The 22,224-nt window shown below is 38.1% G+C and overlaps 1 protein-coding gene across 1 annotated transcript in view; it reads left to right on the forward strand.

Moving 5' to 3' along the window:
* The window catches only part of LOC140197023 (spermatogenesis-associated protein 16-like), a 123,741-nt gene that overhangs the window by 49,787 nt on the left and 51,730 nt on the right, over positions 1–22,224 (forward strand). The window contains exons 3-6 of the mRNA XM_072256958.1: positions 389–534; positions 2,942–3,031; positions 11,227–11,311; positions 21,191–21,338. Coding sequence (XP_072113059.1) covers positions 389–534; positions 2,942–3,031; positions 11,227–11,311; positions 21,191–21,338 — 469 coding nt within the window. The remainder of the gene's footprint in view (positions 1–388; positions 535–2,941; positions 3,032–11,226; positions 11,312–21,190; positions 21,339–22,224) is intronic.

Below are 22,224 nucleotides of genomic sequence, written 5' to 3' on the forward strand. Positions count from 1 at the left end.
AATGATACCTTCTGCTGCTCAGATCTAAGCTTTCAGAATGTACTTTGGCTAAGGGATTGATCAGCTGCCCTAATCCAGTGTTATACAATATTTTGACAAATGTTCATTCTTGTGAAGAATCTTGGGTTTAAGTACAGTAAAGGTGCTAAGTAAAAGATTATTAATGTTACGGATTTTATCTCTTGGAACAGAATACTTGAGGAATGTCTTGTCTAATCATTGTATAGTCTGTGTCACTTCATAATTTTCCTTGATGATGATCTGCAGGCTATGATGTTCAATGGAAAACAAATTAAAGGTTTTGAGTAGATTCTGGTTTAGAATAATTACTATTTTCCTACTTTATTGTTATTAGCATAATCTCTGAACATTATTTTGCTTTATTTAGCTTTGTAGCAAAGGTGCTGTTCTGGGAAACCCGTTTTATGCATCCTATGAAAAGATTTCGAGCATTGCCAGTTTCATCGAAACCAAACTTGTAACTTGTTATCTGCGTATGAGGAGACCAGACCTAGCTCTTAATCATGCTCACAGGTAATCATTATCAATTGATATAATTATTGCTATCCTGTTTAATGCTGAAGACCTATGCTGTTTGACTAATATATTTGTCAAATTTCAAGCATTTTCCAAATTTTCCAAATATATGAAGGAACACTTCATGTAATTGTACCCAAAGAGTCAACCTAGTAATGGTAAAAATTTGAGCACAATTCCAATCAATCTTATCTAAAACTAAAAAATGCTTGAATGTTCTGTAACACAGGGTTATTTAATCCACAGGATTCTTTGTAAATCCACAGATGCTGCCTAATATGCTAATATTCTGATATTTGCCGGAATCCTACATCTGCAGTTATTTTGCTTTTCATTCCATATCCACTGCTAATTACGCTGCGGATTGAATACATCAGAATTAAATGGTATTTCAAACGTAGCATTGCAACTCCTGCTCATTGAGAGTACAATTCAGCCTTTCGGCTGCATAACTCACAGTTTTAACCATAAAATGAATGGTTGTATATTGCTGGAGGTATACCATTCAAATAACTGATTTAATAACTAACAGAAAGGTAGTTTTAATATTTTCTGCTTGATTTTTATCAGATGTAATAAAATAATGCCTTTTTGTCTTTTAAAAAAACTGTTTCTCAGATATATTCAAATATTACAAAAGTATTTGTAATTTTATTTATGTTTATATTTTTAAGATGATTGACTATAGTTGAGAAGTGGAGTGATTAAATTTTAAGTCAATTGAGAAGTGCTTTTATGGATATAAAAGTAAAGTATTTGAATTTGTCTCCACTTGAATCATAACTACGTTTGTCCAATGAGAGCTTTTCTCAGTGTAAAGTATGTTAGAACAAGATTTAAGTTACTTTCACATGGATTTAAAGTTCAAAGTAAAATTTATTATCAGAGTTCATACATGTCACCACATACAACCCAGAGATTCTTCTTCTGGGGGCATACTTAGCAATTTAAAGCATCATTCTGTGTAAACCACATTTTAAAAATTTTAAAAAGCTAGAATCATGATTTTCAGTCTATTTAAATTAATGAATGAAAAAATAAAACTCTCGTGAGTCTTTGTTATCTCTATCTTTTCATTAAAATACTATAGCCAGATAATCTGCTCTTCTGTCTACTCTGTGTAAAATGGCTAGCTGTAGAAATTGCAGGTGCTGGAAATTTGAAATACAAAAAAAATACGAGAAATCCTCAATGGGTCAGGAGACAAGTTTTTTCCTGATTTTGAACAAATTTTCTAGTATTCACCAAATTTAGTTCAGAATAGTGATATTCTGGCTAATACTCCATATATCACCATTTTTGAGAAAAAAATTCCCTATTCAAGTGGGAAAAGGCTATCAAGAGTGTTTTGCCATCCGACACTCTATAGCTAATACTACATAACTACCAAAGTTCAACAATAATGTACCTAATGTACCTCTTGTACCTAATAAAGTAGCCACTGAGTTTATATTTGTAGTTTTATGCTGCTCCAGGCCATCCATTTCAAGGTTTGACATTTTGTGCATTCAGAGATGCTCTTTTGCACGCCACTGTTGTAACTCATGGTTATATGAAATACTGTCACCTTCCTGTCAGCCTGAATCAGTTTGGCTATTCTCCTCTGACCTCTGTCATTAACAAGGCAATTTCAACCACAGAACTACAACTCACTGGACTTTTCGTCATTTCTTGCACCATTCCTGTTAAACTCTGCAGACTGTTGTGCATGAAAACCCCAGGAGATCAGCAAGTTTCTGTGATACTCACAGGAACAATCTGTAGTCAAAATCACTTTAGGTCATGTGTCTTTCCCATTCCAACATTTGGTCTAAACAACAATTGAACCTCTCGACCTTGTCTACCTGCTTTTATGCATTCAGTTGCTCCCATATCATTGGCTGATAAGATATTTGCATTAACTGCAAAGACGTAATAAAGTAACCACTGAGTGTATAAATATAACAGTCCATTGTAGTGAACAGTGTACCATTTAATGTTTCCTCTAAATTTACCATTATTCAGTAAAACTAATTGTGATTGTAAGCAAACCTAAAATGGAAAAGGTCCAGTTAGGTTGCTTTTAGTACTATGATGTTGAAAATCTTTGACAAGGCAGACAATTGCATCATGCTCCTTAAACATATCACAACTAACCTTAAACATAATCTTTGGGGGAAAGTAATGATGTTCAAATCAATACTAATATTCTATTTCAACAAAGAAGAGGGATAATATTACAATTGGCTCAATCAACTGTATGAACCTACCTCGGGCATGATAAGGTTAAGACGTATTCATATACGGAGGCTTTGGGCACATTGATATTTAAATATTTCACTTTTGCAATAAAATTGACTAACTTAGTAAAATTTATAAATAGTTTGTTGGTCAAGCTAATTTACAGTCTTCTGACATTTCTAAGGAGCATTTTACTGAATCCAATTAACTTCCGTAATCACCTTCGTCAAGCTACAGTCTTCCGTTGTTTGGAACGATATACTGAAGCTGCAAGGTCAGTGAAATTCTGCAAATGTAATATAGAGATCGGTTTTGAAAGTTAACATTTCAAAAGGGTTCTTTATTATAAGCATTTATTTTAATGCTAGTTGGAAACAACAATAACAAGGTTAAACTTGTTAGTGTTGCTTTTAGTAGTGAATTCTTTTGATAGTGTTCCAGTTTTTAACTGGCTTACATCTAAGGTGAATGCAAGTTTAACATGCTAAACATTGATATGGTAGCACCTAGGAATTTAAGGGCTCATCTGCTTGGGGTTTTGAATGAACCTTTCTAGCAATCAAATTTTAATTGTACCGTACTACTGTATTTGAGTGTGTTAAAATATTACCAATCACAAACATTCTTTTCATTTTGAAACTAGTTTGATCACTGCAATACTTAACATGACTTGCACATATTTACTAGGGTAAATTCAGATGCAGGGATTTTATTCTTGACAGACCTGTTGCTGGCTCAAGAAATACATCTCCGTAGTAAATCCATTGTATTGACCTGTGCATTTGAATTCTCGTTCTGGAGGAGTTCTTGTAAAAACTAGAACTAAAAAATAAAGATTGCTGTGCATCCTTAATCATTTTTGATACATTTGCCTTTTGTTCCCCCAAATCAAATGCTCTGAATTATAGTCAGACAATACTACCATGTTATTCATCAATCTCATGGCTCTTTTGGACTCCTATCTGTCTGAATTTTGTTAGCCTTTCACTGTGATTCCTCTTTGTTTTGTGCTTCAGTCAGGCTCATTCCAAGTTGTTGAACTATTTAACAATGGTATTTATTCCTGTTCCAATCCAGGTTCTCAAATAAATGCCATTCAATACCAATGTAAAATATGCAGTCCTTCTCTTTGCCTCCCTTACTGCCAGAGCAAATTTCCACTAATTAAAACAGACGTTTTATCATTGTTACTGGAAGTAAAAAAAAAATGGAACATCTGGGTATGGACATTTTGATACAGTTGTGATTTCTGAGGCTATTTTCTTGTCTGAAGTTTTCTGGGTTGATGTGGGTGTGTGATGTAATGAGAAGGGTAGAAATAAGGCATTTGTTAGAATCGATCACTTATTGAACTACTTCCTTTTCCTGTACTTCTACATGCCTTCTAATATTTCTATTATGAGGAGAGAAAAGGATACAGTATCATGCATTGGTTTACCACCACCTGCTGATACCCACTATCTCAGATCTACTGATACGTCTAACAGATAGGAAGTGTCATGATTGTACTTCTTATGAAAAAAATTGTAAACCATAAGACAATTGGTAGCACAGTTTGCTTGTGTCAGATGAGTGTGGGTTCAAGGCATATGCTAAAGGCTTGACCACAAAAATCTGAGTTGATCAAGAGTACGCTGTGCTGTCAAAGATCCTGCCTTTGGAACAAGATCCGAATTCAACCTGCTATCTGTCACTTTGGATTGTTGTAAAGGTCTATTTCCACTATTTCAAGTGAAAAGCATGTGTATTTTTCAAATGCCCTAGTTAATATTTATATCTCAATCAAATCATAATTAAAAATATATCTTATAGCATGGGATTTTATTGTGTGAAATGTGGTTGAAATACTGTATATTCCATATTGCAACAGTGATAACACTAAAATTATTTTGTTGGCTATAAAGTGTTTAGGAGTGATTTGAGTCTTTGAAAGCTGGGCTCCAAAACTGCAGCAGCAGCCACAACTTAAAGGAAAGGCATGCATTTATAAAACACCTTTCAATATTAACTAGGGCATTTGAAAAATACCCGTACTTTTCACTTGAAATAGTGAAAATAGACTTTTACAACAATCCAATGTCTTTCCTTTAAGATGTGGCTGCTGCTGCAGTTCTGGAGCCCACAGTCTGAGTCAGCAAAAATAGAAGTTCATCGGGCTCTTTCAGTAGTTGAGCAGAAATATTTTATTTGGATTTATTGATTTTATATCACTTTAGCCAGATGATTGCACACTGTCAAGTTATATACTGTATACAGTTATATAGTATATTTACCAGTTTGTTTAAAAATCACAAGAAATTATGCAAGTGCTGGAAATCTAGAGCAATACACTCAAAAATGCAGAACCAAATCAGAAGTACTGGAAAAGAAAAGACAAAATGTTAGAAATGCTCCACAAGTCTGGCAGCATCATTGGTGAGAAAGAATTTACATTCCAGATCATTAGTGAACTCTGTAAAATTTTTCAGATTGCAAAAAAGGGGGGGAATGGAGAGAACAATGTCTACAGTTAGTAGACAATCAGGAGAAATGTGAGGTTGTATTGCTTGTAGTAATGACATTTTTAATCACAGATGGTCTATCTGTGGAGAGTGAAAACAAAATGAAAACAAACTTTGCTGGGGCTGCAAATTGCAAAATAAAACCCAGCAGATTCCAGAATCCCGAAATAAAAACATAGGTTGCATGAAATACTCACTCATTTGTTACAATCAGCATTTCAATGGCAATATCTAGCCTTTATTGCCCATCAAAACAGTGTGGCATGTTAAGCCATTTAAGGGTTAATTATTAGGCCAGGTTGCACAGATCTCCTTTGAAAGATGGATGGGTTTTTTAAATAATAAGGTAGCATTACAATTGTTGTTAACACTGATTGGTTTATTTTAAACTGAATCTTTTTAACTGAATTCAAACTCCACTGCTACTAGAGTGGAGTTTAAACTCAGGATTTTTAGCCTCTAGATTACTAATATGTTAATTTGAAGGCTATGCCATGTCATTCTCATACCTGTAGGCACTGGCCTGAAATTTGCCTCTTCCTAAATCCACAGATGCTGCCTGCTATGCTAATATTCTGGTATTTGCTGGAATCCTGCACCTGCAGTTATTTTGCTTTTCATTCCATATCCACTGCTAAGTATGCTGCAGATTGATTACATCAGAATGGAAGTCCATTAAGTAACAGCAAAGCCTTGTTAATCTGTGGGTTTTAAATCTTAACGGGGCTTTGTTGGAATAGCATAGAGAGATAAAGTAGTCAGATTGAGTGTGAGATGGAGAATTAAAGCAACAAACAATGGAAGAAGAGTCACTTTTGCAGACTGAATTGAAATATTTTGCAACTGGTTATACAATCTACCTTGGTTTCTTCAGGTAGGGAAGAGATTATGTTAAGAATACACAGTGCATAAGAACATAAACTGAAGCAGAATTAGGTCACTGGCTCCATAATTCAAGCAGATAATGATGCATCTTTTACCTCTGATCCCTAAAGCTGCACTAATGCAATGTCCTTTGTTTCCCCATTATATGCAAAACCCTGTTGATTTCTGTCATAAATATACTCAGTGACTGATCATTCTTAACAAAAAAAATAATGTTTTTCAGAGACTAGTGGGCTACGACCTGGGGAAATTTAAATTCTGCAGCTGCCCCATCAAGTACCATAAAGAATACTGTATGCTACAATTCTAAACTTGAAAACAGAGGCCTAGTCTGCCTGGTTGTTTCTCGTATAATAATTTTGCCATTTCAAAATCAATCAGGTGAACCTTCCTCTATGACGAATACAATATACCCTCTTTAATTTTCTTACTTTTCTATAGTTTTTACAACCTGTGCATGATGCTACAATTGTGGAGTCATTATGGTTTCATGGATTGGAACAAGGTGTCTCTACTTTTGTAGTCAAACATTTTAATGGTCAAAAGGTAACATGGTCTTTGCCTTCCTACACACAACATTGCTGTATGTGGATGTTAACTTCCAGTGATGTGTATACAAGGCCACCCAAGTCTCTCTGAATGACAATTTCTTTAAATAGTGAGAAATTGAAAAAGGTTATGCCAGCTTCCTATGTAGACTACCAAAGTTCAAAATAAAATATATTATCAGTGTATGCACACGGCACTGCATACAATCGTGAGATTCTTTTTCTGTGGGCATACTTAGCAAATCTATAGAACGGTAACTGTAAACAGGATCTGTAAATATCAGAAACTGTAAACTGCAAACAAAATCTGCAAGTGCAGATAAGAAATAAACAGCAATAAATAATGAGCATTAAGTAACAAGATATAAGGGTCCTTAAGTGAGTGTAGTTATCCCTTTTGTTCAAGAGCATGATGGTTGAGGGGTAGAAATTGTTCTTGAACCTGGTGGTGAGAGTCCTGCGGCACCTGTACCTTCTACCTGATAGCAGCAGCAAGAAAAGAGCATGACCTGGGTGGTGAGGATTTTTGATTATGGATGCTGGTTTTCTACAACACCATTTGGGAGGGTTTTACCCATAATGTACTAGGCCAACACCACTACCTTTTGTAGGATTTTCCACTCCAAAGGCATTGGTGTTCCCATACCAGGCTGTAATGCAGCCAGTCAGCACACTTCCACCACACATCTATAGAAGTTTGCCAAGGTTTTTGATGATATGCCAAATCTCCACAGACTCCTGAGGAAGTAGAGGCATTGTTGTGCTTCTTGTAATTTATTTTTTATTGAAGTTCATCATCAAACAAAACTTTCCATAAGATGTATTTCAGATACTGTACACTTATATCATATAGTCATATTTGTCACAAATCTCTACATAATATTTATCTGAGGTATACACTTATAGAAAGGAGAAGAAAGAAAGAACAATCAAAAGAAGAAAACTATGTACAAAGTAGGGAGTGATCTTTTTTTTTACAACATATTCATTGACTTGTGAGAATAAAATCAGGCCTATGAGGTGTTATGTAGTTAAACCATTTTTTCCAGTATGAATCAAATTGTTCCAACTTATGATTAACAGGTGCTGTTATCTTCTCCATTTTGTAAACGTCCATTGTAATTTCCATCCGTGCATTTAAAGTTGGGCTCTCCTGTGATAACCATTCCCTGGTAAGGGTCTTTTTACCAGCCACCAGCAGTATATTCATTAAATATTTATCTCTTTTCAACCATTCTTGAGGTATATACCCAAAATATATGGTCTTACTTTCTAAGGGTATTTCACATTTAAAGACATCTTGTAGGGCATTGTGTATCCCACTCCAATAGTCTTTGATAACGGGGCATTCCCAGAAAATGCAAAATGATTTGCATTTTGATTTCCACAATTTCTCCAGCAAACAGGGAAGTTACTATCATAATGGGATTTCTGAGAGGGTGTAATAAAATATCTTATCAAGTTTTTCCACCTGAACTCCCTCCGTTTCTGTGAACTGGTACACTTCCATTGATACTTCCATATTATTGTCCATTCTTCCTCAGATATTATTATCCCGCCTTCCTTCTCCCACTTTGTTTTAATGTATGAAGTCGAATGTGTTTTAAGATTTGACAAGCCCTTACACGCGCTTAAAATTATTCTATTACCATTGTCTGAATTATATGCTTTTCTAAATAGCTCTATCAAACACGTACTTGCCTTGGTTACATTTTTAACCATCCTATTAACATACTTCCGTATCTGTAAATATCGATAAAAATTTTGTTTTTCTATTAAGTGTTGCTCTTTGAGTATTTCAAAACTGAACAGTGTTCCTTCTTTCATTATACTGCAAATAGCTGTTATTCCTTTTGCTATCCAGTCCTTAAATTTAGCATCCAGTTTGTTTGGTGTAAAATCCAAATCATATGCACACCATTTAAGAATTGCAATGTTACTCTCTAGTTTGTATTCTTTTATAATAGTTTTTTAAGAGTCCATTTCACCCATGGGTTATCAATAGTATTTATGTAACTTTGCAGGTTGTTATCAGCCAAAATTGCCTGTATAGGGATGGAAAGTATCCTCTCCTCAATGTTTTTCCATTGAGCATCATATGATGGATTGCACCAGCATATCACAGCTCTCAATTGTGCTGCAAAATAGTAATCTCTAAGAGAAGATAGACCCCATCCCCCCTTTTCCTTGGCTAATTGCAAAGTTTTGAGATGAACTCTAGGCCTTTTACCTTGCCATATATATCTTGATAGCATCTTGTTCCATTCATTGAATTAATTTTGGTTAATCTCTGAAAGAGATATAGTAGTCTGGGCAGTATATTCATTTTAATAGATTCAGTCCTTGAAGTGAGACCAAGAAAAGGAATTAGGTTCCATCTTGTTATATCTTCCTTAAATTTTTTTATATAGAGGCTGATAATTGCATTCTGATAATTTTGCCAATTCTTTTGGCATGATGATGCCCAAATATTTGACAGGCTCTGTTTGCCATGCCCAAGGATATCTACTTCCAATTTCTCTTGGTGGGCTGTAGTTATATGGAAGTAGTTGGGTTTTATCTATGTTGATCTTGTATCCTGATAATTGGCCATATTGTTCAAAGGATTGCATCAATTTAGGTATAAAGAGTATGTTGGTTGCCCTAGATAGATCAAAATGTCATCCGCGTAACAGGCCAATTTATGCTCTGTCCCTTTAATAGTAATTCCCCTGATATCTTCATTTTGTCTGATGTATTGAGCTAATGCTTCCAGATATAATGCAAAGAGTAGCGGTGACCATGCACAACCCTGTCTTGTGCCCCTTCCTAGGGTAAAAACTATTAGATAAATATCCATTGATTTTAATCCTAGCAGTTGGATTGTCGCATAGTGCCTGTATAGTTTTAATAATTGTGTTATATAGACCAAACCTATATAAAACTTTGTAAAGAAAATTCCAATTAACCAAATCAAATGCCTTTTCAGCGTCCACGCTTATCACTATTGCTTCAATTTCATTTTTTTTATTTGATCCATAATTGACATTAAGGAATTTAAAGTTACTGATCCTCCGATGATTACTGGCTCATGGGACTCTAGTTTCCCTCTCCTGAAGTCTACAATCAGTTCCTTGGTCTTATTGACCAAAGTGGATGACCTCATGTTATTATTTACATTTTCTTCCATCTGCTATGCCTTAACTATTCATCTTACCTGTCCGTATAGCCCAGAAGTCTCTCTGCATTTCCTCTCAGCTCACACTACCACCTAGCTTTATATCAGAAGAGGATTTGGAAATATGACACTTGAACCATTCATCAAAATTACTGATGTAGATTGTGAAGCAACTTGGGGCTCAGGAACAATCACTATAGCACCCCACTTGTCACTGTTGATCAACACCAGTAATAATGCTTTTACTCCTTCTCTATGCTCTTTTTGTTATCTAATCTGTAATTGGCTGCTCTAATTAGCCAAATTTGATGAAAATATTAAAAAAAGGTATAAAAAAGACAAATTGTGTATTTAAATAAAGTACAGAACAAAGTAGAACACTACTAATACTACTACACAAAATGCTGGAGGAACTCAGCAGGCCAGGCAACATCAGTGGAAAAGAGTATTGTCAACGTTTCAGGCCAAAACCCTTCAGGACCTGCTGTTATATAAAAATGTATTAGTTCCTAGTAGTATTGATGGAGGAATTCATTGAGAGTACACTGTCATGTTCTTTTGATTGACTGTAAATGAACAAAATCAGTGCATCTAGTGCAGATAATGGACTGTTTTCATACAATACTTTCAATGATTGCATCTTCCAAATCTTCATTTTCATTGTAACACATTCAAGATTGTTATTGATAGCTTGAAATTTTTCATAGTTCCTAACTTGAAGTAGTGAAATAGTTTCACTTTCACTCCCAGCCGTTCTGGCATCCCCAAGCCTGAATGCTTGAATCGCAGAGAGCAAAACAATTCTGATTTGTCTTTCTGCTTATTTCTCGCCAACTACCAGTGACAAAAGTCACTGCTTTTTGAACACAAACATACACAGCTGATGCTATTTAAAAATTGTTCACTGTAAGCACAGTGCAGTGTCTAATGGCCTCATGGACTGTTGACTTTGGCAACAGTCTCCCAATTAAGTGGCATAGTGTCCCAAATAAACAAAGGGAATGCTGGCTATTCTCTCGATTAGTTTTTGTTCTTTAAGAGTCCCAAATAAGTGGCTGTCCTGATAAACTGATGGTCCAATTAGCTGGAATTCACTGTATTCATATTTGCTGCCTTTGAAATTTTATTGACAATATTCCTTTATTGTCTGAAAATTACATTTGTGGTATGCTCATAAATTGTTTATCCTGTACTCACAGAAAATTGCTAATCTTTCTCCTGGTATCTGTTATAAATACATGCTTGAATGTATAGAGGACAGCTTAGGGTTAAAAATTCTTCACAAGCTACATGTTCTGAAAACAACAGTAGGGACTCTGTAGTATTAACTTTGAGTACCACGTATAGTATTACTTTGTGTATTCTGTTTTACCATTAGAAGTGCTATGATTGCTGATTACATTTATTGGCTACATGGAGCAAAGGAACAGAACATCAGCAAACATGTCAAGCTATACTGGCAGGTGAGGAGAAGTAAGTGAAAGAGGAATGACCTAAATTATTGGAATACAAGCCTGATGTTGCAAAACTCAACCAAGGTTTAGGAAGTGATAGTGTTGTAAGCTCTCTAAAATACCCCTTTGACATTCAATGAATAAGGTATTATTAACATGACTTCAAAAGGTACAGTATATTGTACATTTCAAATAAACCAGCATAGCACTCCAGTGAGATGGAATGTATAGAAAGGAATAGGGCAGACTAGGCTCGAGCAGAGTATTTGGCAGTGAGTGAAGCAGTCATAGCCATGGATCATCTGTTTGAGTGTAATGGGAAATAGAATGCATTTGAGAGAGCAAAGCATTATGGAGGCTGTGCACTGTACAAAGTACTGAGAATAGTAGGTTGTGGATAAATTCAGTAGTTGAATGTAGAGATACAATAATAAACTTAATTGAATCTTCTTCAATTGTACACAAGTATCAAGCAAAAGAACATTCTTCCTGTTTTCCAAGAGATCTCAGGAGTTCTCGATTTGATTCTTAGTGTCTTCTGAATTAGCACTTTGCAAACAAAGCTGCAGTTTCTTTGTTTTGATCAGTGATTTCCCCTGAAGATCAAAACAATCCATCAAATAACCAGTTAAAATGGTGAAAATCCTGATTTGTCAGAAAACATGTAGGCTGCCACTTTAATTTGCTGCTTGGGTGGCAAGTTTACTCATCAGAAATAGAAGGCATCTCATTAAACAATACAAATTATAATACAAGGATGTTTCTGTGACGCTGCTTCTTTAATCTGAGGCAGCCTGAAATCCTGTCTCACCCTCTTAAATTTAGAAGTGGCTTCAAACTGAAGTATTTATTGACCCTTTCTCTATAGTTATCTAATTATTGGCATATATGTTTGCAGAATCAGAATCAGGTTTATTATCACCGGCATGTGTCGTGAAATTTGTTAACTTAGCAGCAGCAGTTCAATGCAATACATAATATAGAAGAAAATACAAAGTAAATCAATTATAGTATACATATACTGAATAGATTAAAAAATTGTGCAAAAAACAGAAATAATATATATTAAAAAAGTGAGATTCTTTAATGTCCATTTAAGAATCGGATGGCAGAGGGGAAGAAGCTGTTCTTGAATCGCTGAGTGTGTGCCTTCAGGCTTCTGTACCTCCTACCCGATGGTAACAGTGAGAAAAGGGCATGCCCTGGGTGCTAGGGACCCTTATTAATGGACGTTGCCTTTCAGAGACACTGCTCCTTGAAGATGTCCTGGGTACTTTGTAGGCTCGTACCCAAGATGGAGCTGACTAAATTTACAACCCTCTGCAGCTTCTTTCGATTCTCCACCCGCCCCACCCCCCGCCCCCCGCCATACCAGACTGTAATGCAGCCTGTCAGAATGCTCTCCTCGGTATATCTATAGAAGTTTTTGAGTGTACTTGTTAACATACTAAATCTCTTCAAACTCCTGATGAAGTATAGCCACTGTCTTGTCTTCTTTATAACTGCATCGATATGTTGGGACCAGGTTAGATCCTCAGAGATCTTGACACCTAAGAACTTGAAACTGCTCACTCTCTCCACTTCTGATCCTTTTATGAAGATTGGTATGTGTTCCTTCGTCTTACCCTTCCTGAAGTCCATAATCAGCTCTTTCACCTTACTGACATTGAGTGCCAGGTTGTTGCTGCGACACCACTCCACTAGTTGGCAATAGTTTACAACTGCAATTAATAGTTTCTGTCTATTAACACAAAATTGGATGTCGCCCACTTGGCAATGTCATTGGATCTGTACATGATATGATACAATAGGATGACTCTTGGAAGTGCTTGACCATCTTCCTTATGGATGTTATGTAAGTTGCTCATGAGCATTAGTGAGCCATAAAATGTGTAAAATACTTTTTGTATGTAGATCATGTACAAGGGACACATTCATATGTGTAACTTTAAACAAATAGTTTCTCCAAAATGATGATTATTATTTTATTGCCATCTCCAGCATTGCTTGTTTGAAAAAACTAAGAATTCATTTCAATCTTTTCTTTCATTCCATCTATATTCTTTACCTATCTGTAACTCAACAACCCTAAATTGATGAGGTTATCCACTCTGCTTTGGGGCACCAAGATGATAGTGGTTAGCTCGATGCAATTACAGCTCAGGGCGTTGGAGTTTGGAATTCAATCCTGGCTTTGTCCTCCCAGTGGAATGTGTGCATTTTCTCCGGTTGCTCCAGTTTCCTCCCAGTAAAAAGATGTACCAGGTCGGTCAATTGGTCATGGTAAATTGTCCTGTGATTAGATTAGGGTTAAGTCAGGGTTGCTGGGCAGCGCATCTCAAAGGGCCAGTATCTCTAAATAAGATATTGTCAGGCTACTGTTAATTAATTACAGCTCATTGTTCAACATGGTCATTCTCTGAGTACCAACCACCAAGCTTCAAAACCTAGGCCTTTGTACCGCCCTCTGTAACTGAAGATCACAGACAGTGCAGATTGGTAATAACAGGTCCTCCTCATTATCAATACAGGTGCACCTCGAGAATGCATGCTAAGCCCACTGCTTTTCTCGATCTACACCCATAATTGTGTGGATAGTACAATTGAAACACTATCTATAAATTTGTTGATGACACTATTGCTTTGGTGGAATCTCAGATGGTGACAAGGAGACTTACAGGAGTGAGTTAGTTTTACTGGTTGAGTGGCATTGCAACAACAACCTCATACTTACAAGACCAAAAAACTATCCGTGGATTTCAGATGAATAAGATGGAAGAACAAACTCCTGTCCGCATTGATGAATCAGTGTTGGAATGTGTGAGTAGTTTCAATTTCCTGTGTGGCAACATCTCAGGAGCTATCCTAGGCTCAAGATATTGATGCAGTCACAAAGGTGGCATACCAGTGACCCTACTTCATTCAGTTTGAGGACATATGGTACATCATCAAAGACACTAGCAAATTTCTATAGATGTATGGTGGAGAGCATGCTGACAGGTTGCACCACAGCTTGGTTTGGAGCTAACTAAATTTTTCTGATTCTGACAGGGACACTGTAGGCAGAATCAGGTTTAATATTTAACTCATCAGTTAATAACCCATCAGGGATGATTGATAAGCTTGTGGCCTAAGGTAGAAGGAGATGAGTTATTAACTTCAAACTTTCTGCATAATCACTCGAAGAGTTGAACCGCACGTGCATGTAACGAGAGCTGTTACCTCCCTCTACCTTATGCCACGAACTTATTAATCACCCCTGCTGTGGACACTTTCTGAAGGTCCAAGATCCATATGCTCCACAACTGCTGGACTAAGCGTGTAAATGTAGGAGGGAACTATGTTGGGAAATAAATGTGCTAGGTTTTCTAAAATTGACTCCACCTTAGGCCACAAACTTATCAATCACTCCTCATATGTCGTGAAACTTGTTTTGCAGCAGTAGGACTTTGCAATACATAATAATAAAAACTATAAATTACAATAAGAATATTGACTCAAGTGTGGGTTTATGGCCCAAGTGCAGAGGGAGAGACATTGAAGCAGATGAACAGTTCACTACATTTAATAAGAACTGTGAAGGATAAGGGAAAAATAATAAATGCCAAGTCAACAGGGCCATTAACTAAAACTCTCAAAATGAAAACTAACTGCAACACTGTGGCTAGGAAGCAGTAACATATTACAAAATAAGTACCACTTCTTTACAGTGTCAATCAAAACAGTAGTCTTCTTTCCTGAAACAAGGGCAAAGGTAAACAGGGAGACTATGCTTTTGGCCAAGTCTCAACAAGACTGGAACGAGAGGAAGGGAGTTAAATACCACCACAATCAAACACTAATTGACTGGAACATGCGTACTCACAAGCATGATTGCTGAAACCATTCCACGGCATGCAGAAGCCACAGCAGAATCTTCGTATGTGCAGGGCCTCCCCTCCCTAGGCACAGCTCGTGAGGCGCCACAGAGTGCCTGCCAGAAGTCCTGAATGAGAGACTTATTCAGGGTGTCATGGGTCGGAACTCACAAATGTTTCTCAAGGCTATACCACTCCCAACCCACAAGATACTCGACCTGGCCTCACACCTAATGAGATGCCTTGGAATCTCAGAATAGACTGGGGACCCATCCACCAAGCAGGGAGAAGGAAGTGGGAGGGTTGACTAGATTCAGGAGGGAGGTAATCAGCACCTTTAGCTGCGAAACATGGAACATTAGATGAATCTTCATTGATGATGGTAGGCACAATCTATAAGAAACCATGCTAGTAGCACTCTTCACTATGAATGGTCCCACTTAGTGTGGGGCCAACATGTGGCTCTCAGCTTTCAAGAGAAGATCCCTGGATTCCAGCCAGACTTTCTCCTGGTTTGAGAGGCCTCTCCTGCCTCTTGGGCACTAGTATCTTTGTCATCCTTTTGAAGGAAGTGGGAACCTCCAAATGCAGCAGAGAGGGAATGAAGATGTCCTTGTACACTTCCATTTTCTTAACACTCGTATGTCTATATAAATGTCTCTTAAAAGTCTCTAATGTCTCTGCTTCTACTACCACCCCAGGTTGTGCATTCCAAGCACACACCACTTTGTGTAAATAAAAACACACTGCCTCGCCTCTTACATCTCCTTTGAAATTGTAAGCCAGACACACAAAATGCTGGAGGAACTCAGCAGGTCAGACAACATCAATGGAAATGAATAAACAGCCGTTGTTTCAGGCCAAGACCCTTCTTCATTACTGAAAAGAAAGGGGAAGATGCAAAATAAAAGGTGGGGGGGGAGGTAATAGGTGAAGCCAGGTGGGTAGGGAAGATACAGGGTTGGAGAAGAAGGATCTGATAGGAGAGTAGAGTGGACTAGAGAAGAAAGGGAAGGAGGAGAGGACCCAGTGGTAGGATACAGGCAGCTGAGAAGAGATAAGAGGCCAGTGTGGAGAATAGAAGAAGGGGGAGGGGGAGGAAATTTTTTTTTACCAGAAGGAGAAATCAATATTCATGCCATCGGGTTGGAGGCTACCCAGACAGAATATAAGATGTTGCTCTTCCATCCTGAGGGTGGCCTCATCTTGGCACAAAAGGAGGCCATGGACCGACATGTCGGAACGGGAATGGGAATTAAAATGTTTAGCCACCAGGAAGTTCTGCTTTTGGCAGATGGAGAAGACCTTTTGTCAGGACTAACTGAAGGAAGAGTGAGTAAGGGATTTGAAAGTTGGAGGGGGAGGGGGAGATCCAAAATGATAGGAGAAGACAGGAGGGGGAGGGATGGAGCCAAGAGCTGGACAGGTGATAGGCAAAAGGGATATGAGAGGATCATGGGACAGGAGGTCCGGGAAGAAAGACAAGGAGGGCGTTGGGGGGGGACTCAGAGGATAGGCAAGGGGTATATTCAGAGGGACAGAGGGAGAAAAGGAGAGTGAGAGAAAGAATGTGTGTATAAAAATAAGTAACAGATGGGGTACGAGGGGGAGGTGGGGCATTAACGGAAGTTAGAGAAGTCGATGTTCATGCCATCAGGTTGGAGGCTACCCAGATGGAATATAAGGTGTTGTTCCTCCAACCTGAGTGTGGCTTCATCTTTACAGTGGAGGAGGCCGTGGATAGACATGTCAGAATGGGAATGGGATGTGGAATTAAAATGTGTGGCCACTGGGAGATCCTGCTTTCTCTGGCGGACAGAGCGTAGGTGTTCAGCAAAGCGGTCTCCCAGTCTGCGTCGGGTCTTGCCAATATATAAAAGGCCACATCGAGAGCACCGGACGCAGTATATCACCCCAGCCGACTCACAGGTGAAGTGTTGCCTCACCTGGAAGGACTGTTTGGGGCCCTGAATGGTGGTAAGGGAGGAAGTGTAAGGGCATGTGTAGCACTTGTTCCGCTTACACGGATAAGTGCCAGGAGGGAGATCAGTGGGGAGGGATGGGGGGAACGAATGGACAAGGGAGTCGCGTAGGGAGCGATCCCTGCGGAATGCAGAGGTGGGGGAGGGAAAGAGGTGCTTAGTGGTGGGATCCCGTTGGAGGTGGCGGAAGTTACGGAGAATAATATGTTGGACCCGGAGGCTGGTGGGGTGGTAGGTGAGGACCAGGGGAACCCTATTCCTAGTGGGGTGGTGGGAGGATGGAGTGAGAGCAGATGTACGTGAAATGGGGGAGATGCGTTTAAGAGCAGAGTTGATAGTGGAGGAAGGGAAGCCCCTTTCTTTAAAAAAGGAAGACATCTCCCTCACCCTAGAATGAAAAGCCTCATCCTGAGAGCAGATGCGGCGGAGACGGAGGAATTGCAAGACCTACCTATCTATATTTTCTTCCATGTCATTTATATACATCACAACCAGCAGAGATTCCAGTACAGACCCCTGTGGAACGCTACTAATCACAGAGCTCCAGCAAGAATAAGGCCCTTCAACCACATTGCTCTGCCTTCTACGGGCAAGACAGTTCTGAATCCGAACAGCCAATTCATCACTGATTCAGTACATTTAAATCTTCTGGATGAGCTTCCCTTGAGGGACCTTGTCAAATGCCTTACTAAAATTGACATAGGCAACATCCACAGTTCCACCTTCTTCAATAACCCTCGTCGCCTTGACAAGAAACTCAATCAAGTTAGAAAGACATGACTTGCCCCACACAAAGCCATGTTGGCTCTCTCTAATTTAGCCATAGTTTTCCAAATGCTCATTTGTATTTGTACTACCTGTAAGAATTCTCTCCAGTAATTTTCCTACCACTGACATGTGATTTACCAATCTATAGTTTCCAGGGTTATCCCTGGTTCCCTTCTTGAATAATGGAACAAGTTATAACATACTAACTTGCCATTGGGTGTATTTAAGGCAAAGATTGGTAGGTATCTGAGCAGCCAGGGCATCAAAGGTTATGGTGTGAGGGCGGGGGAATGGTACTAAATGGGAGAATGGATCAGCTCATGATGGAGTGGCTGAGCAGACTCGATGGGCCGAATGGCCGACTTCTGCTCCTTTGTCTTATGGTCTTATATTAAGTTAAAATATAATTGATTATAACTTACAGATGTTGGTTGGAAACTTGACTGTTGTATAAGGAGATAAAAGATGAATTATGAAGATAAGCTAGCCAGTAATATAAAAGAGAATACCAAAAGCTTATTTCAGATATATAAAGAGTAAAAGAAAGGTGAGAATGGATATCAGACCACTGGATATGATGTGAGAGAGGCAGTAATGTGAGTCAAAGAAATATCAGACAAACTTAATAAGTATTTTGCATCAGTCTTCACTGTAAAAGACACAATAGGTATGCCAGATAGTCGAGAGTGTCAGGAGGCAGAAATAAGTGTAGTTGCTATCAATAAGGAGAAGGTGCTTGGGAAGCTGAAAGGTCTGAAGCTATATATGTCACCTGGACTAGATAGACTACAACCAGCGTTCTGAAAGAAGTAGCTGAAGAGATTGTGGAGGCATTAGTAGTGATCTGTCAGGAATCACTAGATCTGGAATAGTTCCAGAGGACTGGAAAATTGCAAATGTCACTCCACATTTTAAAAAGGGAGAGAGGTAAAATAAAGGAAATTATAGCCTAACTTCAGTGGTTGGAAAGATGTTGGAGTCCATTATTAAGAATGAGGTTTTGGGGTACTTGGAGGCACAAGATAAAATAGTCCAAAGTCAGCATGGGAAAATCTTGCCTGATAAATCTTTTGGAATTCTTTAAGGAAATTACAGGCAGGATAGACAAAGGAGAGTCAGTGGATGGTGTTTACTTGAACTCTCAGAAAGTCTAGCAAGGTGCCACACAAGAGGCTACCAAACAACATATCAGCCAAGGTATTATAGGAAAAACACTAGCAAGTACAGAGGATTGACGAACATGCAGAAGGCAAAGGCTGGGAATAAAGGGGGCCTTTTCTGGTTGGCTGCCAGGGGTTAATGTTGGGGTTCATTTCATGTTATATGTCAATGAATTGGATAACAGAATTGACAGTTTTGTGGCCAAGTTTGTGGATGATACAAAGATGGGTGGAGGGGCAGGTTGTGTTGAGGAAGCAGGGTGACTGCAGAAGGACTTAGGCAAATTAAGAAATTGGGCAAAGAAGTGGCAAATGGAATATAGTGTTAGGAAGTGTATGGTCCTGCACTTTGGTTGAAGGAATAAAGGGGTAGACTATTTTCTGAATAGAGAAAATCCAGAAGTCAGAGGTGCAAATGGACTTGTGCAGGATTCGCTAAAGGTTAACCTGTAAGTTAAGTCAGTGGTAAGGAAGGCAAATGCAATGGTAGCATTCATTTCAAGAGGACTGGAAATAAAAGCAAGGATGTGATGCTGAGGCTTTATAAGGCACTGGTCAGACCACGCTGGAATATTATGATCAATCTTGGGACCCTTATCTCAGAAAAGATGTGCTGGCATTGGAGACGGTCCAGAGAAGGATCATGAGAATGATTCCTGGAATGAAGGGGTTAATGTATGAGGATCATTTAATTTGCTCTGGGCCTGTACTTACTGGAGTTTAGAAGAATGAGGTGGGAGGGATCTAATTGAAATCTATCAAACTTTGAAACGTCTGCATATAGTGGATGGGGAGAGGATGTTTCCCATAGTGGTGGAGTTTAGGACCAGAGGACACAGCCTCGGAATAGAGGGACATCCATTTAAAACAGAGATGTGGAGAAATTACTTTAGTCAGAGGGTGGTAAATCTGTGGAATTTGTTGCCACGAGTGGCTGTGGAAGCCAAGTCATTGGGTGCATTTAAGGCATAGATAGACAGGTTCTTGATTAGGCAGGGCATCGAAGTGTATGGAGAGAAGGCAGGGGAGTGAGGATGAAACGGAAGAATTGGATCAGCCCATGATTGAATGGTGGAGCAGACTTGATGGGCCAAATGGCCTACTTCTGCTCCCATATTTTATGGTCTTCTGGTCTTATGGTCTATTCCAACAAATGTAAATAATAATATCAATCTTGCATCATCAGTGTAATAGGAATCCTTCATAACAGAAGTTAAGCTGTAACAATTAAGTGGGTCTAAGAACGGAGCAAAGGATGCTATTCCATCTTTACACTTCACCTTCTGACATCCTAGAGTGTACAAACAAAAGACTTAATTGATAAATATGGTGCAGTTAAGTAAAAATAATACAGGTCCTCTCCAGGTTATGATGCCTGACTTATGCATTTGTAATCTGCATGCAAGTGAGTGTCTGGGCAACCATCCATATGGATTTGGCAATTGCTGTAGACCTGTAGGCATCTTTGCTGCCTGAATATTTGGTTAACACCCATATTTCCGACTTGTGAACTGTCTGTTCACATGAATGGAAACCTGCCTTACCCTAAAGACAAATAGTAATACTCAATCTGCAGTGTTTCCAGCAGATAAGCTGGAGCTGAAGTTATATTCAATGACTTCTTCCCTGAATTGGTATTCCTACTGGGTCACTAGCAAATGGTGCTGCACTTGACCCTTTCCACTTCGGTGCTGCAATGATTGCATGCTTCCTTCTCCAGCATTAAAAAAGGAAATACTGATTCTCTTGTCAATGCAAGTATAGTTTGAATTTTCAAAATTTCTAGGAAGAAGTGGCGAAACCTGTAATAGACTTTTCACTCCAGTGTAATCTAAGAAAATGATATAATTTCATTCAGAATTAGTGACTGTGAAGTGGATTTATTACAATTAAGACTGAAAATTTATGCCAAGTTTCAGTGCTTTCCTCCTTCATCACACAAAATTCCATGATATTTGAAAGGTTTCCATTGCAATGTTATTTCCTGGAAGTTTCCTTTGCAGTGACATGACTATGCAGTTTTACATAGTAATAATGACATGCATTATATATTGTAGAAATGATGTGCATGATGTACTTTCTTTTGAAGTTTTACACATTCACATTTCTTTATGAAACTAGGCAATGTTGGAAGAAGGTATCACACAAGCTGAAACATTTTCAGTTATGTACACACCAATTGCAGTGAAACCAACTGCAGTACAAATAGAAAAAATAAAAGAGGTTTTCAGGAATAAACATCCTTCTTATACCAGCTACCTTTATGCAGGTAATTAAATTAAGTTTAATCTCTAACTGGTAAAAATTTGATTTGTGCAAAATGGACAGGTGTTGGATAAGCTACTTTTATGCACAATTATTATCTATAACAAAAAATGATTCAATGGCATTTGTTATGTACCAGCTCTTGCCATAAATTTCCATCTCCTGTGTTAACTATAAACTATCACGTTATTTCCTATTTATATTATTATCATAAGAATAGATTGGTCAAAAATTGAATACTGTACAAATTTCTAATGTTTTCTTTTGCTCTTAGGCTATTAGAATTATTTTATAGAATTATGTGCAATTTCTTTTAAAATGAAAATCAAGCATATTCCCTGAAATGCATTGTTATCTAGCAGGGAGTGTATTATGCTTACATTTTGAAGGATTAATAGTCCGTTCTGTTTAAAGCTGCAGTTGACACACACTGGGTACGTAGTGGGTACTTTTTAAAGTGTGTCATGTCCTGTGCCTTAATGAAGCCGGCAGTCTGATAGAACTTCATTTGTTTCCGCTTCTTTTAATCATGTAAATTTATTCACAGCTACTCAGGATTTCTCCCACTTTCCTAAAGATATAGCTGCTATTTCACTGCTCTCTGGCTCTTGGAAATGTAGAATGTTTTAATAACAGAAAAAAAGGAGTTTAAACTTTAAGTTTTATGGCTCCATTTCACTTAAATATTTAAATGACTAATTTGACACCAGTCAAATAGACAAACTGATATTCAGCCAGAATAAAGTTAAGGTGTTGATGAACAAAGACTAGGGTTTCCACTTGTTGAAATACTACTCAATTCTGAGGAACTATTTTACTTGTCTCCTACCTCTTCCTCCTGTTCGGCATCTTTTTCTCTGTTTTTCTCTATTTTCCTTTTGCTTTTGCTC

This window comes from Mobula birostris, chromosome 4, assembly GCF_030028105.1.
Source record: "Mobula birostris isolate sMobBir1 chromosome 4, sMobBir1.hap1, whole genome shotgun sequence".
NCBI lineage: Eukaryota > Metazoa > Chordata > Chondrichthyes > Myliobatiformes > Myliobatidae > Mobula > Mobula birostris.